General features: G+C 51.2%; 1 protein-coding gene across 1 annotated transcript in view; it reads left to right on the top strand.

Annotated features, from left to right (window-relative positions):
* atp2a1 (ATPase sarcoplasmic/endoplasmic reticulum Ca2+ transporting 1) overlaps window positions 1–25813 on the top strand; it is a 141461-nt gene that overhangs the window by 65068 nt on the left and 50580 nt on the right. The window contains exons 5-9 of the mRNA XM_084326430.1: window positions 8479–8559; window positions 11779–11864; window positions 14991–15146; window positions 22912–23053; window positions 24084–24250. Coding sequence (XP_084182556.1) covers window positions 8479–8559; window positions 11779–11864; window positions 14991–15146; window positions 22912–23053; window positions 24084–24250 — 632 coding nt within the window. The remainder of the gene's footprint in view (window positions 1–8478; window positions 8560–11778; window positions 11865–14990; window positions 15147–22911; window positions 23054–24083; window positions 24251–25813) is intronic.

Here is a 25813-nt window from a genome sequence, read left to right as displayed (position 1 = left end):
TGGCTCTGGTTCCTCTGTTTCCAAGGAATCGTCCGCTGTTTGGCGGCCGGTTCCTTTGGTTCCAGGGGATTTGAGACGCAAAATTTTGCGTCGGCTCGCTCCCGTCGCAAGATGGTGGCTTGCAGACGCGAACGGCCAGGGTTTGGTGAGTTGCTGGAGCCCAGTGAGGATGCGTCAGTCTCTACATGCCCGATGGAAACAGAGGATTACATGATAGAGGCGGACAGGTTCTTATTTGAAGGCCCGGTGGAGACAGGTATCCCGCCCATCCAGGAAACACTGGAGGGGGGTGAGATGTCTCCTTGGGGCGCCTCGTTTGAAGACGTTGGAGAAGAACCTCTGACTCGTCGGCGGGATGCCCTGCTATCAGCCACATCGGAGTGTGGCTCCTTGACCAGTGGAAGCCTGCTGTATGTGAGGGATGCGGGCTCGGTGGAGGAAAGTCTGCAGGGGGAACTGCAGGCTTTGTTTCCCGAGCTCATGGCGGTGGCGGCAGTCGCAAACGGTGTGCCGCTGCCGCAGCCACTGCCTGTTCCTGTCCCTGATTATCTCATAGGTCATCTATGGCAGCGTCGCCCGGTGAGAGGGGTGGACGTTGTCTACCCATTTTTCCCTTCAATGGGGGCCAATGTTCGTCAGGGCCAGGTGGTGTCCCACATCATAGGCCTCACCCCCGCCTACGTACAAGTTACGCGGATGGCGGGTTTGGTCGACGGTATGAGGGAGGGCGTGCCACGGCTTGATAGGCCGATGGCCGCGCTACTCTGTCCGGAGGTGGTACGGAAGCCGGTTCCTCAAGGGAAATCGGCTAGGCGGTTGGCATACTGGAGCGACCAGTCATTTATCGCCGGAACACAATCTCTAGCTGCTGCGTCTAACGTCGCGCAGCTGGCAAGATTCATGTCCGGGATATTGACGGGCGGCATGGAGCAGAGTGATGTACAACATGACCAGCTCTCCCAGGTGGCAGGAGCTGTCCTGCATCTGACTCAGCTGCAGGCCATAGCCGCTGGGAAAGTGCGCGCCCTGGCAACTCTGAACCAGCGCCACCTTTGGCTGGAGCAGGCGCGTGTGCCGGAGAAGACGAGGCTTCCACTTCTGACGGCACCCCTCTCCGATGCTGGACTGTTCGGGAAGGCCCTACAGTTGATGACCTCGACCTGTAGAGAGATGCAGGAGGAACGCTCCGTGCTTCAACCTCATTTTCCCCCTCCCGATGTTGCCGGTGGGGTCAGACGGCTGCCACGTCGTCGAGCGTCTTCCACCGTGGCTGCTGCTGCCACCACCGCCACTGCTGGTCCTTCGAGGAAGAAGGCCAGGAGGAGAGAGAGTGCCGCCGCTACAGCCGACCCATCTACACCCGGAGGTGACGGTAGGGACCGTCGAGACCAGCCGCCGATTGCTTACCGTCCCTCCGGGGCTCCCCGGGGTGGCAAATCCTGAGCGGCTCGTGACGGCAGGCGCTGCTAGACACAGTGACTTTTTTCCCCTGTGGTCCCCTCTGTTTTTCCCTTCCCGGCCTTGCCGTATGATTTGTTTGAAAAATAAAAAGTTCCCTCTAAAGGGGGACTGTATTTTTTGTTAACAAACTGTGTGTTTCTTCACCAAACATATGATGGGGTTGCAAAGTGTGAATCTTCACGAGTATGGGTTGATAGGAGGGTTACGTTCATGTTAAGAGTTTTTTTCTGCCTCGGCCTGAGTCTCCACATAAAGGTAGAGGCTACTTGTATGTTCTGTTGCTTACACAGTGATGTTGAGCTACAACACTGTTGTGTTGGGTTTGCAGTAATGCTCGTATGAACACGTACCACGGCTCAGCCGTTCTCGCTCTCTCTATCAGTGTTTTTCTATGTTCAACATGGATGCGGGTGTAGGATTCACACACACACGCGACTTGGTTTTGTTGTAAACCCTGTCCACAGTTGTCTGTGGTTAGCATGCATTGTATTAGCTTGCGCTATTCATTAGCATTGCTATTAAATGTATTGTGTCCTAAAGTTGTTGCTGTGTGCAAGGGCTGGGCTTGTGAGGGGGTACCGGATAAACCCCTCCTTCCCTCTTCTGATTGGTCAGGGGGTTTATTCATCTCTTGTCAGACCAGTCAGGGCCAAGTCGTTAGGCAACTTGGCAGGGAGGGGGGGGGGAAAGGGTTCCCTAACTCTGCTCCTATTACACAGGCGTTGAGTATTGGGTTTCCCCCCGTCATAGCACACGTCACTACGCACGTTGCTATTTGACGATGGCTTCCGTGAGTTAGACCCGTATGACGGTCTGTTGTTGTCAAAGTGTCAGGATAGAGCGTGGGTTCCACTACGCTCGATATATGTGTAACTTGAGTCGGTTGGTCACATGACTCAAGATTGCCATGGCTTTTTCACTCTATGACTCACGTGGGAAGTCTCCCTGAGGAGCTCCATCTAATCCTCTGTGGTGGGGGTGACTGGATATAAAAATGTAAACAGTTTTTATCCTCAGCTGTGTCAAATGGGGTTCATACAGTCGGTGCTTCATTTCTTTTTTAATAAAAGAGTGTGGAGTATAGGAAGCACCACACCCTTCTTGTTGTTTCTCCCAGGCGCCTTGAGGATTCAATGAAGGGTCTACTTTAGCCTATTCATTGATGTGGTTGTGTCCCGACGCATGCATGGTGCTAGCTCGGGGTGTTTCTGATGGGAATCATGCAGGTAGCTAGTACGCCTTGGTTGCTTGTGGTTAAAACAGCGTTTTTATAAAGCAACTGGTTCTTGTTCATGTCTGGGGGATGTTAACGGAATAAGATCGGAACATAGGTAGAGGGGTCTCACGCCCTTGGGGTGGGCCACCGAGCACGGTTCACACCGGCCCATCTGGGTGGCGCCCTCTTTTCATGTTTTTTGATCGACACGCATATCTGCCCCTTCTCACGGAGTAGGCAGGTTGGCGTGGTTAGGGCACGGGACTGGTTCTGGTCACGCTGGTCCAGGTCAGTTAACCCGTTGTCCGCCGGGGATGCAGATCTGCTGTTCTGGTACCCTGAGGGACTTGGGCTTTTTTCGTGGGAAAAAATGCCGGGTCGGCCCGGGGTGTCACAAGGTTAGGCGTTATGGAGACCCTTGTTGGGTACATGTTGTACTCTGCACTATCATAAGGGGCTGGTTCTCTTTTCTTCGCTCCTCTCTCACGCATGGCGAAGAGGGGGCTGTTGGGGTGGTCTTCTGGACCTCCTCTGGTAACCCTGTGTGCTTCCCGAGCCGCCGGGCCCGGTCCGAAGTAAAGTTTCGTTGATACCGTAGACCTGGGATAACCCTTTTTCTTGAGGGGTTATAGGAACAACCACCGCATATGGTACCAAGGGGGTGGTTGATTCCCTGGTGTGTTGGAGCAGAGTCAACTCCCGGGTTACCCGGTTGAGTGTGCCCCTGCACGTTCATGACGTCTGCCAATCATGTCAGCCTTCTCTGCCTCTGGGTGGGTTTTTTTTAATGGAGGCTTTGTCATGGTGATCAACAACGCCAGCATACGCCCCTTCCGCCGGGGGGGCTGTTTTCAGCTGACTCCTTTGGCGCCTGTCTCGTCCGCAGTGCTCCAGGCTCAGGTTACAGCCTGCTGCCTGGTTTCCCCGGTGCGCTGCCTGCTTCCGTTGGTTAACCTTTTTTGTGTGCTTACGGCCATGCTGACTGCCTGTGTTTCAGAGTCAGTGTGCCAGGCGGTGTGCTATTGGGGGGAAAGGGCCCGCTCTTGGAGGGGCCCTATCCGAATACGCTGGCGATGTGGGGGGCGGTGTCACTAAGTAACCACCTGGTAGGGTCTTGATGCCTGGCGTCATTGACCTCTCCAGGCCCCCTTTTTCCAGGGGATCCAGTCCCTTCAGTGTCTTCCTTCGCGCTCCGCTGCTACAGCCTTGCCACGGGGTTGGGTTGCTCTTGTCCCCGTGATTTTGGGGGCAGTAACAAGGTTGTTCCTTCCGTTCGTTCCCTGGTGGCATGCGGGTTGTGCGTGTGTGTAGTCGTGGGGTCAAGCCACGGTCTGCTCACCCTGTGCGTTGAGTTGCTTGAGTTCCTCTTCGCACGGTCGGATCCGTCTCCCTCCCGTAAGCCTCCAATAGGGAGGGTATCCTCCATTAGGGAGGGTCGGGGGGGGCTCGGTCCTCCCCGGTCTGATGGTTGTGGGGGGCCTCAGCGGGGTGTATTTGTCGGGCTAAGGCTCCCGCTCAGCCCCCATTGTGCTACTGGTGCTGAGCGAAGCCTTAACGAAACAGAACGTAAGGTTATGTATATAACCAAGTTCTGTGAGTTATGCTGCTGCCCTTGATCTCGCCTTGTGGTGAAAGTTTGGGAAGGAGGCGAGTAGGTGACCACAAAGGTGGCTTATGAAGGTAAGCGGAAGGGGGTGTGGTCAGACAAAGATGGGGATGTAAAGGTACATGGTGGAATTTTTTTATTCAGTGTATGTACACGAAGTGAAGTACAGTGCTACTGGTGCTGAGCGCACCATAACTCACAGAACTTGGTTATATACATAACCTTACGTTATTCATCATCGTTAAACGACTGGCTAGTATTCAATACCACTTAATATAAAAAAAAAATCTGAACTATCTCTTTAACTTCAGCAACCAGTCAGATGGGGCCTGTCTCACTGCCTCACTGTCTGTCTCACTGCCTCACTGTCTGTCTCACTGCCTCACTGCCTGCCTCACTGTCTGTCTCACTGCCTGCCTCACTGCCTGCCTCACTGCCTGCCTCACTGCCTGCCTCACTGCCTGCCTCACTGCCTGCCTCACTGTCTGTCTCACTGCCTGCCTCACTGTCTGTCTCACTGCCTGCCTCACTGTCTGCCTCACTGCCTGTCTCACTGTCTGCCTCACTGTCTGTCTCACTGCCTGCCTCACTGTCTGTCTCACTGCCTGCCTCACTGCCTGCCTCACTGCCTGCCTCACTGCCTGCCTCACTGCCTGTCTCACTGTCTGCCTCACTGTCTGTCTCACTGCCTGCCTCACTGCCTGTCTCACTGCCTGCCTCACTGCCTGCCTCACTGTCTGCCTCACTGCCTGCCTCACTGCCTGCCTCACTGTCTGTCTCACTGTCTGTCTCACTGCCTGCCTCACTGCCTGCCTCACTGCCTGCCTCACTGCCTGCCTCACTGCCTGTCTCACTGTCTGCCTCACTGTCTGTCTCACTGCCTGCCTCACTGCCTGCCTCACTGTCTGTCTCACTGCCTGCCTCACTGTCTGCCTCACTGCCTGTCTCACTGCCTGCCTCACTGTCTGTCTCACTGCCTGCCTCACTGTCTGTCTCACTGTCTGCCTCACTGCCTGTCTCACTGTCTGTCTCACTGCCTCACTGTCTGTCTCACTGCCTGCCTCACTGTCTGTCTCACTGCCTGCCTCACTGCCTGTCTCACTGTCTGTCTCACTGTCTCACTGCCTGCCTCACTGTCTGTCTCACTGCCTGCCTCACTGTCTGCCTCACTGTCTGTCTCTCTGCCTGCCTCACTGCCTGCCTCACTGTCTGTCTCACTGCCTGCCTCACTGTCTGTCTCACTGCCTGCCTCACTGTCTGTCTCACTGCCTGTCTCTCTGCCTGCCTCACTGCCTCACTGTCTGTCTCTCTGCCTGCCTCACTGCCTCACTGCCTGCCTCACTGCCTGCCTCACTGTCTGTCTCACTGCCTGCCTCACTGTCTGTCTCACTCTCTGCCTCACTGCCTGTCTCACTGCCTGCCTCACTGCCTGTCTCACTGTCTGTCTCACTGTCTGTCTCACTGCCTGCCTCACTGTCTTTCTCACTCTCTGCCTCACTGCCTGTCTCACTGTCTGTCTCACTGCCTGTCTCACTGTCTGTCTCACTGCCTGTCTCACTGTCTGTCTCACTGCCTGTCTCACTGTCTGTCTCACTGCCTGTCTCACTGTCTGTCTCACTGCCTCACTGTCTCCACACTTCAAAGAGTCACGTCAAGTGGGTCTGAGAGACAGAGAGACAGAGAGACAGAGAGACAGAGAGACAGAGAGACAGAGAGACAGAGAGACAGAGAGACAGAGAGACAGAGAGACAGAGAGACAGAGAGGGGGAATCGAGAGTGATGACCTTGAGAATGAACAGGGGTCCTTTTAAGGCAATCAGTGAGCGGCTGAGTGCAGGGGGGGGGGGGGGGGGCTGAGGAAATTCAAGGAAACTTGCAATGGTGGGGGGGGGGGCTTGGGTATAAATACACTGAACATCTGTCGGACCCTCTCCCCCTCTCTCTCTCTCCCTCTCTCTCCCTTTCTCTCTTTTTCTCTCTCTTTGTGTCATACACCTGTTCATTTCATTTCACACTTTCCCCAAAGTCTCCCTCCTCTTTCTCTCTCTCTCTTTCTCTCTACCTCCCCCTCTCTCTCTCTCTCTGCGCCCCTCCATTCTCTCCCTCTCACTTTCTCTCTCGACCCCCCCCCCCCCCCCCCTCTCTCTCCCTCTGTTTCTCTCTCTGGCTATGGTATCAGCTTTCAACACTATTCATCCAGAGTGCTAAAACCAAACGATAACCAGTTATCACACACGCACGCACACGCACGCACACACAAACACCATTCCAACAGTTGTACAGCTGTTTTGTCGCTGGCTCAGGGGTCTTTCTTTGATGTCAGGGGTGTAAAAAGTACCCAGAAATTATACTTAAGTGAAAGTATGGGTACCGTCTCAAAATCTTACTCAAGTAAAAGTCAGTGTATCTGGCTAAAAACACACTTGAGTAAAAGTCAAAAAAGTTAATACTTTTAAATGTACTAAGTACTAAAAAGTCAAAGTAAACACTTTTTTTTTACTGTCTATTCTTCTGATAGCAGGTGTTTAATCAAAGATCCCCGCTTTCTAGTCCTGCACAAGGGTATGGGTATGGGCGGGTTCATTTTCCATTGATGGGGATTTGATTGGCTGTTTTTAAATAAAGTGTGTCCGCAGGGTTAATAACGTTAACGTTAGTTCAGCCAGAGAAACAAATATACTAATTAAAATGGTTGGACCTGCGAGATTTGGACTTTGTACTTTAGGTCTGCATTTTAAATGTAAAGAGTAAAAAGTATTTATTTTTCTCTGAAATGTAATTGAGTAAAAGTACAAGTATACAAACCTGCGCTTATGGCTGCACAATGAGGCATAATACAGTTAAAGATCCATATTGACCTGTTATCTCTCATTAGAATCAAGAGTCAATATTACTGTGGGTAATATGAGTTTGGTTCAGCGGCAGATACTCAACTGGGCTTCGTTTTGCTGCACTATTTTACAGCCAGTGTACTCAGGTATATATCAGTGTACTCAGGTATACTGTATATCAAATCAAATCAAATCAAATTTATTTGTAAGGCCCGACAACACACGTTAATGTCCCCATGGGCCGGACGCCTGAATACTTTTACCAACGGATTTCCAGTTCCGCGTTCGCGTATTGCGCTCTGATTGGCCACTGATGTTTCTGGTTGCACCAATCGTGTGACGGCAAGTTCTGCCACCGGTTAAGCTTAGGCGCTCTTTCGAAGTTGGTTAAGGTTAGAGTTTGTCTTAGAGCAGGGCGATAGAACACCAGCCCTGATTCCAAACTCTAACCTTAACCAACTTCGAAAGAGTCGCCTAAGCTTAACCAGTGATAAACTAGGCGTTAGGTGCTGCTGGTCGAGGCGGAAATGGGCGCGTCACGCGATTGGGTGCACATGTCACATGACCAAAAACACCATAAAGTCCAAAATGTTTTAAATGAATGCAACACTCCCAGACATACCCCACACGAACGTAAGGAAAAACTCACTAAAACCTAGCAATAGGAAAAAATGCACCACAGGCAATGTGGAGGAGAGAAACCTTAGAAGGGCCGTTCAAGGGGGGATCTCCCTTCTTAGATGTCGGTGATAGTAGTGTTGCAGTAAAACAGGCGAACAGTTGGTAGGCATGCACTCATATGTGTAATGAAACACAGATAAGTGCATGCAATAGCAACTGAACATTTTGAAAGATTAAAAATAGAGCTGATGGTGGATCTATTTGAGGCATTGGCGCAGAGAGGGTGGCATCCTCCCGGTTATCATCACGGGACGTCCGACACTCCGGTCATCACTCTGAGACAGCCACTCACAGGGAGACAGGGAGACAGGGAGACAGGGAGACGGGACAGGCGTTAGACAGTTTGCGTGATTGTGATGGGCGGACATAGCAATAGATACAAGTGGTAAGCATATATGTGAATAGAATAGATATGTAGTAAGCATATTATGTGGATAGACTAGAAGTACTTAACCCAGCAATGAACTCAACGTCTAAACCACGTTGACAGACAGAAGACGGTAAGAAGCTGATCCATGGCCTCATGGTGCACGTAGAACAGTCACTGCAATCTTGGCCAAGACCCAGAGACATCCACCACCTTGGTCAACACAGGGTGGCAGTCTTTCATAATGCAGCTTTAAAAAACAGGAATGATGTCATCTTTAAAATAACACATTTCTGGTTTTGCGTGTCTCTTCTAGTTGGTGACAAAGTGCCGGCTGACATCAGAATCATCTGCATCAAGTCCACCACCCTGCGTATCGACCAGTCCATCCTCACCGGTAGGTTATCTAACTAACATGTGGACTAGTCCATCCTCACCGGTAGGTTATCTAACTAACATGTGGACTAGTCCATCCTCACCGGTAGGTTATCTAACTAACATGTGGACTAGTCCATCCTCACCGGTAGGGGTGTCTAACTAACATGTGGACTAGTCCATCCTCACCGGTAGGGGTGTCTAACTAACATGTGGACTAGTCCATCATCACCGGTAGGGGTGTCTAACTAACATGTGGACTAGTCCATCCTCACCGGTAGGGGTGTCTGAGTAACATGTGGACTAGTCCATCCTCACTGGTAGGGGTGTCTAACTAACATGTGGACTAGTCCATCCTCACCGGTAGGGGTGTCTAACTAACATGTGGACTAGTCCATCCTCACCGGTAGGGGTGTCTAACTAACATGTGGACCAGTCCATCCTCACTGGTAGGGGTGTCTGAGTAACATGTGGACTAGTCCATCCTCACCGGTAGGGGTGTCTAACTAACATGTGGACTAGTCCATCCTCACTGGTAGGGGTGTCTAACTAACATGTGGACTAGTCCATCCTCACTGGTAGGGGTGTCTAACTAACATGTGGACTAGTCCATCCTCACCGGTAGGGGTGTCTAACTAACATGTGGACCAGTCCATCCTCACTGGTAGGGGTGTCTGAGTAACATGTGGACTAGTCCATCCTCACTGGTAGGGGTGTCTAACTAACATGTGGACTAGTCCATCCTCACCGGTAGGGGTGTCTAACTAACATGTGGACTAGTCCATCCTCACCGGTAGGGGTGTCTAACTAACATGTGGACTAGTCCATCCTCACTGGTAGGGGTGTCTAACTAACATGTGGACTAGTCCATCCTCACCGGTAGGGGTGTCTAACTAACATGTGGACTAGTCCATCCTCACCGGTAGGGGTGTCTAACTAACATGTGGACTAGTCCATCCTCACCGGTAGGGGTGTCTAACTAACATGTGGACTAGTCCATCCTCACCGGTAGGGGTGTCTAACTAACATGTGGACTAGTCCATCCTCACCGGTAGGGGTGTCTAACTAACATGTGGACTAGTCCATCCTCACCGGTAGGGGTGTCTGAGTAACATGTGGACTAGTCCATCCTCACTGGTAGGGGTGTCTAACTAACATGTGGACTAGTCCATCCTCACCGGTAGGGGTGTCTAACTAACATGTGGACTAGTCCATCCTCACTGGTAGGGGTGTCTAACTAACATGTGGACTAGTCCATCCTCACCGGTAGGGGTGTCTGAGTAACATGTGGACTAGTCCATCCTCACTGGTAGGGGTGTCTGACAACAAGTAATTTTACTCTGTGGACGCTTGAACACCAAGCCTAATGCATCATGGAGTTATGGTACTGTAGACAGACCGACTAGCAGGGGTGTAAAAAGTACCCAGAAATTATACTTAAATGAAAGCATGGGTACCGTCTCAAAATCGTACTCAAGTAAAAGTCAGAGTATCTGGCTAAAAACACACTTGAGTAAAAGTCAAAACGTTTCTACGTACTAACTTTTTTTCTGACTGTCTATTCTTCTGATAGCAGGTGTTTAACCAAAGATCCCCGCTTTCTAGTCTTGCACACAAGGACCAATCAACATGGGTATGGGCGGGTTCATTTTCCATTGATGGGGATTTGATTGGCTGTTTTTAAATAAAGAGCGGCCGCAGGATTAATAGCGTTAACGTTAGTTCGGCCAGAGAAACAAATATACTAATTAAAATAGTTGGACCTGCAAGATTTGTACTTTGTACTTTGTTGTTACGAATGGCACGTTTCGTTGGCATGGTGGAGTGTGGAACCCAATTGCAGCAGATAACGGAGAGATAATTAACAGGAGGCAGGAGACGGCGTTGTGACGATAACAAGGTTTACTCAAAACAGAAAACAAGGAAACACGACTGACACACAGGTAACATGAAACAATGAACCAGCAAGTGTATGCTGGCCCATAACACCTAAATACAAACACTAATTAGAGACGGAGGGTAATTACTAACAGGACACAGGTGTGGTAAACGGAACTAACAGAATACAGAGCACACAGGGGAAAACAATAACAATTGTACAAACTGAGACATATGAGACTAAAACACATTTACAAAACACAGACAGTAGGGACACAAGTCTAACACAGTGGAAATAATAAAGACAACATAGACAACGAATATATCAAACTTATTACATGGCGTTTTAACATTCGTGAAAATGCTTGATTGTGATTGGTCAATAGCGCTCGGTTGCCCATAGCAGTGGTCCGTTATTTTTCTATACATGACCGCTGCCAGGGGCAACTGAGCAATAATGACCGCTGTTCGCAGCTGGAGCAATCAAGCCCACTGACACACACTGCATCAGTGCAATCAGACACACCTGTCGGCTGCCGGCGATAATAATAATAACTTTATTTGGGCTGACAGCGGAGCCACAGAACAACTGCGTCTGCATTTGATCTCGTCTTGTCGATGGTGTAAAATGAATTAGGTATATTGTTAGTAAGTTAGCCATGTAATAAGCAGGATAATGTATAGCCTATACTCGGTCATTGTCACAAAATAATTGACCTTCACTACGTTTAGAACCCCTCGGCGAGGCGCCTCGGTATTCTAAACTCTGTGTCGGTCAATTATTTTGCGACAATGACCGAGTAGCTATACATTATCCCTTACATAAATGGCAGCAAATAATGTTAATCAGGTGAGTGAGCTGATGCCAGATCTGCCACATCTGGATCAGCCCACCGGTTGGCAATGTTGTAGTGTGAAGGGGTGTATGGAAGGGGAGTTGAGAAGGTCCGAAACCTGGACCAGCCGAACCGGGAGGAGGGTTGCCGTCTGGTCCCGCAGGACCGGGGGAAGCGTTACACTTTGTAGGTCTGCATTTTAAATGTAAGGAGTAAAAACTAAAAAGTATGTTTTTTTTTCTCTGAAAAGTAATTGAGTAAAAGTACAAGTGTGGTATATTCTTAATCAATATCTAAGGTTATTTTACAGTATACAAACCTAATAATACTCAAGTAAAGTACAAATCCCCCAAAACAGTACTTAAGTATTGCAACGAAGTACTATTACTCAAGTACTTTACACCCCAGGCTGTGTGTGTGTGTTACTGGGAGGGATATACTGAGAGACACAGCTGTTACGTGTAAACGACTAAACTGACACCACTGTCAGTCTTCCAGTCCAACGGCCTCGTGTGTTTGTTTCTCAGGCGAGTCCATCAGTGTGATCAAGCACTCTGACGCTGTCCCCGACCCCCGGGCCGTCAACCAGGACAAGAAGAACATGCTCTTCTCTGTGAGTCTGTCCTTCCTGTCTCTCCTCCCTCCATACCTTGTCCCACCTTCACCTCCCTCCATACCTTCTCCCACCTTCACCTCCCTCCATACCTTCTCCCACCTTATAATAATAATAATATATTTGATTTGTAATGCGCTTTATAATTGTGGAGCAAATCTCAAAGCGCTACATTTTAAAAGAACATAAAAACTACCAAGAGTAAAGGAAGAAAGAATAAAAAATAGGCAAGACTAAAGCTAGCCAGGAGTCAGAAGAACACTAGAACTAGTAAGAGAAACATAGAATAAATAAAACTGGTAAAAGAACATAAAATGTGTGGAGCAAAAATGTTGATAAAAATCAACAAAAGGCTCTATTAAAAATATGAGTTTTGAGGCCCTTCTTGAAAGCATCCACAGTCTGTGGTGCTCTCAGGTGGTCAGGGAAAGCGCTCTACAGTCTGTGGTGCTCTCAGGTGGTCAGGGAGAGCGTTCTACAGTCTGTGGTGCTCTCAGGTGGTCAGGGAGAGTCTTCTACAGTCTGTGGTGCTCTCAGGTGGTCAGGGAGAGTGTTCTACAGTCTGTGGTGCTCTCAGGTGGTCAGGGAGAGTGTTCCACAGTCTGTGGTGCTCTCAGGTGGTCATGGAGAGTGTTCCACAGTCTGTGGTGCTCTCAGGTGGTCAGGGAGAGCGTTCTACAGTCTGTGGTGCTCTCAGGTGGTCAGGGAGAGTGTTCTACAGTCTGTGGTGCTCTCAGGTGGTCAGGGAGAGTGTTCTACAGTCTGTGGTGCTCTCAGGTGGTCAGGGAGAGTGTTCTACAGTCCGTGGTGCTCTCAGGTGGTCAGGGAGAGTGTTCTACAGTCTGTGGTGCTCTCAGGTGGTCAGGGAGAGTGTTCTACAGTCTGTGGTGCTCTCAGGTGGTCAGGGAGAGTGTTCTACAGTCTGTGGTGCTCTCAGGTGGTCAGGGAGAGTGTTCTACAGTCTGTGGTGCTCTCAGGTGGTCAGGGAGAGTGTTCTACAGTCTGTGGTGCTCTCAGGTGGTCAGGGAGAGTGTTCCACAGTCTGTGGTGCTCTCAGGTGGTCAGGGAGAGTGTTCCACAGTCTGTGGTGCTCTCAGGTGGTCAGGGAGAGTGTTCTACAGTCTGTGGTGCTCTCAGGTGGTTAGGGAGAGTGTTCCACAGTCTGTGGTGCTCTCAGGTGGTCAGGGAGAGTGTTCTACAGTCTGTGGTGCTCTCAGGTGGTCAGGGAGAGTGTTCTACAGTCTGTGGTGCTCTCAGGTGGTCAGGGAGAGTGTTCCACAGTCTGTGGTGCTCTCAGGTGGTCAGGGAGAGTGTTCCACAGTCTGTGGTGCTCTCAGGTGGTCAGGGAGAGTGTTCCAAAGTCTGTGGTGCTCTCAGGTGGTCAGGGAGAGCGGTCTACAGTCCGTGGTGCTCTCAGGTGGTCAGGGAGAGCGTTCTACAGTCTGTGGTGCTCTCAGGTGGTCAGGGAGAGTGTTCTACAGTCTGTGGTGCTCTCAGGTGGTCAGGGAGAGTGTTCCACAGTCTGTGGTGCTCTCAGGTGGTCAGGGAGAGTGTTCTACAGTCTGTGGTGTTCTCAGGTGGTCAGGGATAGGGTTCTCCTGCTGCTGACCACAGGTCCTCAAACAGAACAGAGTCTAGATGTTCTCCTGCTGACCACAGGTCCTCAAACAGAACAGAGTCTAGATGTTCTCCTCCTGCTGACCACAGGTCCTCAAACAGAACAGAGTCTAGATGTTCTCCTGCTGACCACAGGTCCTCAAACAGAACAGAGTCTAGATGTTCTCCTGCCGACCACAGGTCCTCAAACAGAACACAGAGTCTAGATGTTCTCCTGTTGACCACAGGTCCTCAAACAGAACAGAGTCTAGATGTTCTCCTGCTGCTGACCACAGGTCCTCAAACAGAACAGAGTCTAGATGTTTTCCTGCTGACCACAGGTCCTCAAACAGAACAGAGTCTAGATGTTCTCCTGCTGACCACAGGTCCTCAAACAGAACAGAGTCTAGATGTTCTCCTGCTGACCACAGGTCCTCAAACAGAACAGAGTCTAGATGTTCTCCTGCTGCTGACCACAGGTCCTCAAACAGAACAGAGTCTAGATGTTCTCCTGCTGCTGACCACAGGTCCTCAAACAGAACAGAGAGTCTAGATGTTCTCCTGCTGCCGACCACAGGTCCTCAAACAGAACAGAGTCTAGATGTTCTCCTGCTGACCACAGGTCCTCAAACAGAACATAGTCTAGATGTTCTCCTGCCGACCACAGGTCCTCAAACAGAACAGAGTCTAGATGTTCTCCTGCTGCCGACCACAGGTCCTCAAACAGAACAGAGAGTCTAGATGTTCTCCTGCTGACCACAGGTCCTCAAACAGAACAGAGTCTAGATGTTCTCCTGCTGCCGACCACAGGTCCTCAAACAGAACAGAGTCTAGATGTTCTCCTGCTGACCACAGGTCCTCAAACAGAACATAGTCTAGATGTTCTCCTGCTGACCACAGGTCCTCAAACAGAACAGAGTCTAGATGTTCTCCTGCTGCTGACCACAGGTCCTCAAACAGAACAGAGAGTCTAGATGTTCTCCTGCTGACCACAGGTCCTCAAACAGAACAGAGTCTAGATGTTCTCCTGCCGACCACAGGTCCTCAAACAGAACAGAGTCTAGATGTTCTCCTGCCGACCACAGGTCAAGTCAGGTCAAGTCATTTATTTATTTATAAAGCACGTTTAAAAACTCAAGAGCCAACCAAAGTGCTGTACAGTCAAAGCATAAAATTCACAATACAAAATGACAGAAAAGGCACAGCAGGACAAGACAGTACAGTTAGAGAACAGTGGGCCAACGCAGGGGTAAGAGAAGCACAAAGTACAGTATAGCACACAGGGGTAAGAGAAGCACAAAGTACAGTATAGCACACAGGGGACAGAGGAGCACAAGCACAGATACAAGTTGCATGGGAGTGTGTGAGTTAGGGGGTGGGGAGAATCAGGGTTTATCGAAGGCTAGGGAGTGAAAGTGAGTTTTTAGGTTCTCAAACAGAACAGAGAGTCTAGACCACAGGTCCTCAAACTGAGGGTTTTTAGTATTTTCTAAATATTTCCACATGTCTCCCGACAATAACTGTGTCCAGGGAACCAACGTTGCTGCGGGCAAAGCCATCGGTATCGCCGTGGCCACCGGTGTCTCCACGGAGATCGGTAAGATCCGGGACCAGATGGCAGCGACGGAGCAGGAGAAGACGCCTCTGCAGCAGAAGATGGACGAGTTCGGGGAACAGCTTTCCAAGGTGGGTCAGGGGGTCAGACCAGGTGGTGGGTCAGAGGTCAGACCAGGTGGAACTGACCCCCCAGGGGGGGCCCCGAGCTAGGAGGGGCCCTCAGAGGGTCTGGGCTAACGGGTCTTAAAAGCTCTTACAGTAGTGTCTTCAAGACTTCAAATGAAGGCCTCTTGTGACAAAACAACTACAATTAGTGCTGCGCTCATTTCCACTACGGATGTGCTTGTATCATCGTTAAAGGACCACTTCAATTTAGACTTCTCACCGTTACCATTATCTTTCACTCTCTTTAGCCAACGTTGTGTTGTGGGTTTATATATGGTGTGTTTTAGTTGATCACAGCTCACTAGGCCTGTCCCTGACTAAGGATTTGTATAGTCGACTTTGATTGCCCCGATGTGTGATGTGTGCCCCGAATGCAAAAATAATATATAAACTAAATAATTATATATTTGTATTTAAAACATTTTAAATGTTTGGGGGGATCGTTCCATTTGGGCTGTGGGGGGTGCTTAATGTCTGTCGACTGAAGGCTTCTTGTCCTCTGCGAAAGCATGCAATTGGTCCACTGATGGATACATCTTGATATGTCTAGTCTAGTGTGTTCATTAGACGGGTGAAATCCTCTTTCAGTGCCTCTGTGCCTGTTTTCTTAGGCAGCTAGCCTCGCTGGTATGCGCACCATTAGTTAGCCACGCTTCTAGGCCTCTTTGCTTTTGGAAAGAATGATTATAATCTTTTTTTAAATTGTTTGCATTTGACTAAGAGGTTGGCAGTCGACTACGGCTCCTTTCGATCGATTAGTCGACTATTCGACTAGTCGAGGTTAGCCCTACAACTTACTTTACTAAATTGGGGCACGAGTCCTGGTCATTGCAACAGCGACTTCTACTGGCCTGTTCAGCAGGGAGATAGCACAAACATCTCCTGGGGGAGATAGCACAAACATCTCCTGGGGAGATAGCACAAACATCTGCTCGTGTTACGTTCTCCCGGTGAAACTCCTCGCTGTCAGGTGAAAAGAAGCGGCTGGCGACTCCACATGTATCGGAGAAGGCACGTGGTAGTCTACAACACCCTCCCCAGACTGACAGTAGGGCAGCATGTGGTAGTCTACACCCTCCCTAGACCGACAATAGCGCAGCATGTGACAGTCTACACCCTCCCCAGACACACAGTAGGGCAGCATGTGGTAGTCTACACCCTCCCCAGACTGACAGTAGGGCAGCATGTGGTAGTCTACACCCTCCCCAGACTGACAGTAGGGCAGCATGTGGTAGTCTACACCCTCCCCAGACTGACAGTAGGGCATCATGTGGTAGTCTACACCCTCCCCAGACTGACAGCAGGGCAGCATGTGGTAGTCTACACCCTCCACAGACCGACAGTAGGGCAGCATGTGGTAGTCTACACCCTCCCCAGACTGACAGTAGGGCAGCATGTGGTAGTCTACACCCTCCCCAGACTGACAGTAGGGCAGCATGTGGTAGTCTACACCCTCCCTAGACCGACAGTAGGGCAGCATGTGGTAGTCTACACCCTCCCCAGACTGACAGTAGGGCAGCATGTGGTAGTCTACACCCTCCCCAGACTGACAGTAGGGCAGCATGTGGTAGTCTACACCCTCCCCAGACTGACAGCTGGCAGCATGTGGTAGTCTACACCCTCCCCAGACCAACAGTAGGGCAGCATGTGGTAGTCTACACCCTCCCCAGACTGACAGCAGGCAGCATGTGGTAGTCTACACCCTCCCCAGACCGACAGTAGGGCAGCATGTGGTAGTCTACACCCTCCCCAGACCGACAGTAGGGCAGCATGTGGTAGTCTACACCCTCCCCAGACTGACAGTAGGGCAGCATGTGGTAGTCTATACCCTCCCCAGACCGACAGTAGGGCAGCATGTGGTAGTCTACACCCTCCCCAGACCGACAGTAGGGCAGCATGTGGTAGTCTACACCCTCCCCAGACTGACAGTAGGGCAGCATGTGGTAGTCTACACCCTCCCCAGACTGACAGTAGGGCAGCATGTGGTAGTCTGCCCCCCACTTCTATTTTTACTTCTATTTTTACCTGCTATACTATTTAATTTCATACTTATCTTTTGTCTAGCACAGTCTCTGGAGCGTAACAGAAAGAAGCATTTTGTATAAAAGTATTCTGTACTTCTGTATGACAACTATTAAAGAAACTTGAAACTTGAACTTGAAACTTGACAGTAGGGCAGCATGTGGTAGTCTACACCCTCCCCAGACCGACAGTAGGGCAGCATGTGGTAGTCTACACCCTCCCCAGACCGACAGTAGGGCAGCATGTGGTAGTCTACACCCTCCCCAGACCGACAGTAGGGCAGCATGTGGTAGTCTACACCCTCCCCAGACCGACAGTAGGGCAGCATGTGGTAGTTCTACACCCTCCTCAGACTGACAGTAGGGCAGCATGTGGTAGTTCTACACCCTCCACAGACTGACAGTAGGGCAGCATGTGGTAGTCTACACCCTCCCCAGACTGACAGTAGGGCAGCATGTGGTAGTCTACACCCTCCCCAGACTGACAGTAGGGCAGCATGTGGTAGTCTACACCCTCCCCAGACTGACAGTAGAGTATCATGTGGTAGTCTACACCCTCCCCAGACTGACAGTAGGGCAGCATGTGGTAGTCTACACCCTCCCCAGACTGACAGTAGGGCAGCATGTGGTAGTCTACACCCTCCCCAGACTGACAGTAGGGCAGCATGTGGTAGTCTACACCCTCCCCAGACTGACAGTAGGGCAGCATGTGGTAGTTCTACACCCTCCCCAGACCGACAGTAGGGCAGCATGTGGTAGTCTACACCCTCCCCAGACTGACAGTAGGGCAGCATGTGGTAGTTCTACACCCTCCCCAGACCGACAGTAGGGCAGCATGTGGTAGTTCTACACCCTCCACAGACTGACAGTAGGGCAGCATGTGGTAGTCTACACCCTCCCCAGACTGACAGTAGGGCAGCATGTGGTAGTCTACACCCTCCCCAGACTGACAGTAGGGCAGCATGTGGTAGTCTACACCCTCCCCAGACTGACAGTAGGGCAGCATGTGGTAGTCTACACCCTCCCCAGACTGACAGTAGGGCAGCATGTGGTAGTTCTACACCCTCCCCAGACTGACAGTAGGGCAGCATGTGGTAGTCTACACCCTCCCCAGACCGACAGTAGGGCAGCATGTGGTAGTCTACACCCTCCCCAGACTGACAGTAGGGCAGCATGTGGTAGTCTACACCCTCCCCAGACTGACATGAACGCAGCATGTGGTAGTTCTACACCCTCCCCAGACTGACAGCAGGGCAGCATGTGGTAGTCTACACCCTCCCCAGACCAACAGTAGGGCAGCATGTGGTAGTCTACACCCTCCCCAGACCGACAGTAGGGCAGCATGTGGTAGTTCTACACCCTCCCCAGACCGACAGTAGGGCAGCATGTGGTAGTTCTACACCCTCCCCAGACCGACAGTAGGGCAGCATGTGGTAGTCTACACCCTCCCCAGACCAACAGTAGGGCAGCATGTGGTAGTCTACACCCTCCCCAGACCGACAGTAGGGCAGCATGTGGTAGTCTACACCCTCCCCAGACCGACAGTAGGGCAGCATGTGGTAGTCTACACCCTCCCCAGACAGAGAGTAGGGCAGCATGTGGTAGTCTACACCCTCCCCAGACTGACAGTAGGGCAGCATGTGGTAGTTCTACACCCTCCCCAGACCGACAGTAGGGCAGCATGTGGTAGTTCTACACCCTCCCCAGACCGACAGTAGGGCAGCATGTGGTAGTTCTACACCCTCCCCAGACAGACAGTAGGGCAGCATGTGGTAGTTCTACACCCTCCCCACAGACTGACAGTAGGGCAGCATGTGGTAGTTCTACACCCTCCACAGACTGACAGTAGGGCAGCATGTGGTAGTTCTACACCCTCCACAGACTGACAGTAGGGCAGCATGTGGTAGTCTACACCCTCCCCAGACTGACAGTAGGGCAGCATGTGGTAGTCTACACCCTCCCCAGACTGACAGTAGGGCAGCATGTGGTAGTCTACACCCTCCCCAGACTGACAGTAGAGTATCATGTGGTAGTCTACACCCTCCCCAGACTGACAGTAGGGCAGCATGTGGTAGTCTACACCCTCCCCAGACTGACAGTAGGGCAGCATGTGGTAGTCTACACCCTCCCCAGACTGACAGTAGGGCAGCATGTGGTAGTCTACACCCTCCCCAGACTGACAGTAGGGCAGCATGTGGTAGTTCTACACCCTCCCCAGACCGACAGTAGGGCAGCATGTGGTAGTCTACACCCTCCCCAGACTGACAGTAGGGCAGCATGTGGTAGTTCTACACCCTCCCCAGACCGACAGTAGGGCAGCATGTGGTAGTTCTACACCCTCCACAGACTGACAGTAGGGCAGCATGTGGTAGTCTACACCCTCCCCAGACTGACAGTAGGGCAGCATGTGGTAGTCTACACCCTCCCCAGACTGACAGTAGGGCAGCATGTGGTAGTCTACACCCTCCCCAGACTGACAGTAGGGCAGCATGTGGTAGTCTACACCCTCCCCAGACTGACAGTAGGGCAGCATGTGGTAGTTCTACACCCTCCCCAGACTGACAGTAGGGCAGCATGTGGTAGTCTACACCCTCCCCAGACCGACAGTAGGGCAGCATGTGGTAGTCTACACCCTCCCCAGACTGACAGTAGGGCAGCATGTGGTAGTCTACACCCTCCCCAGACTGACATGAACGCAGCATGTGGTAGTTCTACACCCTCCCCAGACTGACAGCAGGGCAGCATGTGGTAGTCTACACCCTCCCCAGACCAACAGTAGGGCAGCATGTGGTAGTCTACACCCTCCCCAGACCGACAGTAGGGCAGCATGTGGTAGTTCTACACCCTCCCCAGACCGACAGTAGGGCAGCATGTGGTAGTTCTACACCCTCCCCAGACCGACAGTAGGGCAGCATGTGGTAGTCTACACCCTCCCCAGACCAACAGTAGGGCAGCATGTGGTAGTCTACACCCTCCCCAGACCGACAGTAGGGCAGCATGTGGTAGTCTACACCCTCCCCAGACCGACAGTAGGGCAGCATGTGGTAGTCTACACCCTCCCCAGACAGAGAGTAGGGCAGCATGTGGTAGTCTACACCCTCCCCAGACTGACAGTAGGGCAGCATGTGGTAGTTCTACACCCTCCCCAGACCGACAGTAGGGCAGCATGTGGTAGTTCTACACCCTCCCCAGACCGACAGTAGGGCAGCATGTGGTAGTTCTACACCCTCCCCAGACAGACAGTAGGGCAGCATGTGGTAGTTCTACACCCTCCCCACAGACTGACAGTAGGGCAGCATGTGGTAGTTCTACACCCTCCACAGACTGACAGTAGGGCAGCATGTGGTAGTCTACACCCTCCACAGACTGACAGTAGGGCAGCATGTGGTAGTTCTACACCCTCCACAGACTGACAGTAGGGCAGCATGTGGTAGTCTACACCCTCCACAGACTGACAGTAGGGCAGCATGTGGTAGTTCTACACCCTCCCCAGACCGACAGTAGGGCAGCATGTGGTAGTTCTACACCCTCCCCAGACAGACAGTAGGGCAGCATGTGGTAGTTCTACACCCTCCACAGACTGACAGTAGGGCAGCATGTGGTAGTTCTACACCCTCCCCAGACCGACAGTAGGGCAGCATGTGGTAGTTCTACACCCTCCCCAGACCGACAGTAGGGCAGCATGTGGTAGTCTACACCCTCCCCAGACCGACAGTAGGGCAGCATGTGGTAGTTCTACACCCTCCCCAGACTGACAGTAGGGCAGCATGTGGTAGTCTACACCCTCCCCAGACCAACAGTAGGGCAGCATGTGGTAGTCTACACCCTCCCCAGACTGACAGTAGGGCAGCATGTGGTAGTCTACACCCTCCCCAGACCGACAGTAGGGCAGCATGTGGTAGTTCTACACCCTCCCCAGACCGACAGTAGGGCAGCATGTGGTAGTTCTACACCCTCCCCAGACCGACAGTAGGGCAGCATGTGGTAGTTCTACACCCTCCCCAGACCGACAGTAGGGCAGCATGTGGTAGTTCTACACCCTCCCCAGACCGACAGTAGGGCAGCATGTGGTAGTCTACACCCTCCCCAGACCGACAGTAGGGCAGCATGTGGTAGTCTACACCCTCCCCAGACCGACAGTAGGGCAGCATGTGGTAGTTCTACACCCTCCCCAGACCGACAGCAGGGCAGCATGTGGTAGTCTACACCCTCCCCAGACCGACAGTAGGGCAGCATGTGGTAGTCTACACCCTCCCCAGACCGACAGTAGGGCAGCATGTGGTAGTTCTACACCCTCCCCAGACCAACAGTAGGGCAGCATGTGGTAGTCTACACCCTCCCCAGACCGACAGTAGAGTATCATGTGGTAGTCTACACCCTCCCCAGACCAACAGTAGGGCAGCATGTGGTAGTCTACACCCTCCCCAGACCGACAGTAGGGCAGCATGTGGTAGTCTACACCCTCCCCAGACCGACAGTAGGGCAGCATGTGGTAGTTCTACACCATCCCCAGACAGAGAGTAGGGCAGCATGTGGTAGTCTACACCCTCCCCAGACCAACAGTAGGGCAGCATGTGGTAGTCTACACCCTCCCCAGACCAACAGTAGGGCAGCATGTGGTAGTCTACACCCTCCACAGACTGACAGTAGGGCAGCATGTGGTAGTTCTACACCCTCCCCAGACCGACAGTAGGGCAGCATGTGGTAGTTCTACACCCTCCCCAGACCGACAGTAGGGCAGCATGTGGTAGTCTACACCCTCCCCAGACCGACAGTAGGGCAGCATGTGGTAGTCTACACCCTCCCCAGACTGACAGTAGGGCAGCATGTGGTAGTTCTACACCCTCCCCAGACCGACAGTAGGGCAGCATGTGGTAGTTCTACACCCTCCCCAGACCGACAGTAAGGCAGCATGTGGTAGTTCTACACCCTCCCCAGACCGACAGTAGGGCAGCATGTGGTAGTTCTACACCCTCCCCAGACCGACAGTAGGGCAGCATGTGGTAGTTCTACACCCTCCCCAGACCGACAGTAGGGCAGCATGTGGTAGTTCTACACCCTCCCCAGACCGACAGTAGGGCAGCATGTGGTAGTTCTACACCCTCCCCAGACCGACAGTAGGGCAGCATGTGGTAGTTCTACACCCTCCCCAGACCGACAGTAGGGCAGCATGTGGTAGTTCTACACCCTCCCCAGACCGACAGTAGGGCAGCATGTGGTAGTTCTACACCCTCCCCAGACAGACAGTAGGGCAGCATGTGGTAGTTCTACACCCTCCCCAGACCGACAGTAGGACAGCATGTGGTAGTCTACACCCTCCCCAGACCGACAGTAGGGCAGCATGTGGTAGTCTACACCCTCCCCAGACCGACAGTAGGGCAGCATGTGGTAGTTCTACACCCTCCCCAGACAGACAGTAGGGCAGCATGTGGTAGTTCTACACCCTCCCCAGACCGACAGTAGGGCAGCATGTGGTAGTTCTACACCCTCCCCAGACCGACAGTAGGGCAGCATGTGGTAGTTCTACACCCTCCCCAGACCGACAGTAGGGCAGCATGTGGTAGTTCTACACCCTCCCCAGGAGGGCAGTGTAACAACCAGGCAGGGAATTCGCTGAACGGGAGGAAAGACAGAAAGGCAGCCCTAGGTGTTGTTGGTTCTCTGCGACCTGCAGGTCACCCCCCTCCTCTCTGCTTCCTGTCCCGCAGGTCATCTCCCTGATATGCGTGGCCGTGTGGGCCATCAACATCGGACACTTCAACGACCCCGTCCACGGCGGCTCCTGGATCCGCGGGGCCATGTACTACTTCAAGATCGCCGTGGCCCTGGCCGTGGCTGCCATCCCCGAGGGTAACCGTGCCTAATCCAGAGGCCTGGCCGGGCAGGTCAAAGGTTACATAACCTGTTTAATCCAGAGGCCTGGCCGGGCAGGTCAAAGGTTACATAACCTGTTTAATCCAGAGGCCTGGCCGGGCAGGTCAAAGGTTACATAACCTGTTTAATCCAGAGGCCTGACCGGGCAGGTCAAAGGTTACATAACCTGTTTAATCCAGAGGCCTGGCCGGGCAGGTCAAAGGTTACATAACCTGTTTAATCCAGAGGCCTGGCCGGGCAGGTCAAAGGTTACATAACCTGTTTAATCCAGAGGCCTGGCCGGGCAGGTCAAAGGTTACATAACCTGTTTAATCCAGAGGCCTGACCGGGCAGGTCAAAGGTTACATAACCTGTTTAATCCAGAGGCCTGGCCGGGCAGGTCAAAGGTTACATAACCTGTTTAATCCAGAGGCCTGGCCGGGCAGGTCAAAGGTTACATAACCTGTTTAATCCAGAGGCCTGACCGGGCAGGTCAAAGGTTACATAACCTGTTTAATCCAGAGGCCTGACCGGGCAGGTCAAAGGTTACATAACCTGTTTAATCCAGAGGCCTCACCGGGCAGGTCAAAGGTCACATAACCTGTTTAATCCAGAGGCCTGGCCGGGAAGGTCAAAGGTTACATCCTGACCGGGAAGGTCAAAGGTTCCACCACAGATTCCGTTGTCCCGAACGGTTTCCTGAATAGTTCTTTCCAAAACATTATTTTTTAAATACGTTATTTAAACTCAGGAGTCACTGAGGGGACCCTCATGTTGGATAGCATCACATGTGACAGGACACACAATCAAATTAAAACAATAGATCAATCATAAACACATAGGCAGAACAATTATAATAATAATACGGTTCATAAGCAAGAGAAATGTTATGTAACTACATTTTGATGGTGGACGGTTATTGATAAAAAAAATCAAAAACTTCCAAAAGACACACGAGAGCTCAGTTCTAGGTCACGTTGTAGTAGATCCCAGCAGACCATTAACCTCTCGCTATCCTCCGCCTCAGGTCTTCCTGCCGTCATCACCACCTGCCTCGCCCTGGGCACGCGGCGCATGGCCAAGAAGAACGCCATCGTCAGGAGCCTGCCCTCCGTGGAGACGCTGGGCTGCACCTCCGTCATCTGCTCCGACAAGACGGGCACCCTGACCACCAACCAGATGTGTGTCACCAAGGTAGCTGAGGCCTTAACCATTTCACTACCACACCACAGATGGTTAACCTTTTCACTACCACACTACAGAGGGTTAACCCTTTCACTACCACACTACAGAGGGTTAACCCTTTCACTACCACACTACATCAGGTTAACCCTTTCACTACCACACTACAGCAGGTTAACCCTTTCACTACCACACTACAGCAGGTTAACCCTTTCACTACCACACTGCAGAAGGTTAACCTTTCACTACCACACTACAGACAGTTAACCCTTTCACTACCACACTACAGAAGGTTAACCCGTTTGCTACCACACTACAGAAGGTTAACCCGTTTGCTACCACACTACATACGGTTAACCCAGGGGTCAGCAACCTTGACTATCAAAAGAGCCACTTTCCCCCCCTCCCACAAAATAAAATGCTCAGGGAGCCGCACAACCTATTTACCCTTAAAATGAAGATAACACAGTGTATAACGTTTTATATATCCCCAAGCATACCCCACATTCAGCATAAAACACCTGACAATTGCATACCCAAAGTAATTAGCAATTTATTATACTTTATACTTATAAAGCAACAAAAAGAAAATGTTTGACTTTTTATTGCTGTTTTTACCTGTTATAACAAAGGAAAACCTCAAACTCTTATGAAGAGGAGAAAAAATACTGGCTGTGTAGACCTATTTTTAAATAAAACACAGAAGAGGAGACAAAACACTGGTGTCTGTACACCTACTTTGAAATAAAACCCTGAACTATGCAGCTCTATTTGAGTCCTTCCCTTATTCGTGGAAAATCTATAAAATAAAAAGAAAATTTTTCGTTGTTCGCAAATTTCGCACCACATATCAGGCATAGGCTACAGGTAAGCCTGCACCGTTAGTCGTGAAAGCAAATTAATCTGTCCACGCTGAATTAAACCCTCTATTTCCCTCAGACTTTCCTTTTTTTGGATTTATCCATGGTTAGTTTACTGGGGGGTCGGAAACTCAAGATTAGCCACTTGCAGACGGCAGGGAGAGGCGCGGGGTGTGATACTGTATATTTTAGTTGATGAAATATTTTTGTTGACTAAATATTTTAGTTGATGAAATATTTTTTCATTTCAGTGTCACAGTATGACATCGATCAGGTTGCCGACCCGTGGGTTAACCCATTCACTACCACACTACAGAAGGTTAACCCTTTTACTACCAAACTACATAAGGTTAAGTCTTTCACTACCACACTGCAGAAGGTTAACCCTTTCACTACCACACTACAGAAGGTTAACCTTTCACTACCACACTACAGAAGGTTAACCTTTTCACTACCACACTACAGAAGGTTAACCTTTCACTACCACACTGCAGAAGGTTAACCCTTTCACTACCACACTACAGAAGGTTAACCTTTCACTACCACACTGCAGAAGGTTAACCTTTTCACTACCACACTACAGATGAGACGGTTAACCCATTCACTACCATACTACAGACGGTTAACCCTTTCACTACCACACTACAGAAGGTTAACCCGTTCACTACCACACTACAGAAGGTTAACCCTGTCACTACCTCACTACCTTCTGTAG

The sequence above is a fragment of the Notolepis coatsorum genome, assembly GCF_963971535.1.
Source record: "Notolepis coatsorum genome assembly, chromosome: 12".
NCBI classification, from domain to species: domain Eukaryota; kingdom Metazoa; phylum Chordata; class Actinopteri; order Aulopiformes; family Paralepididae; genus Notolepis; species Notolepis coatsorum.
Note: the sequence above shows the minus strand (reverse complement) of the source record. Positions and strands in the feature narration are given on the sequence as shown.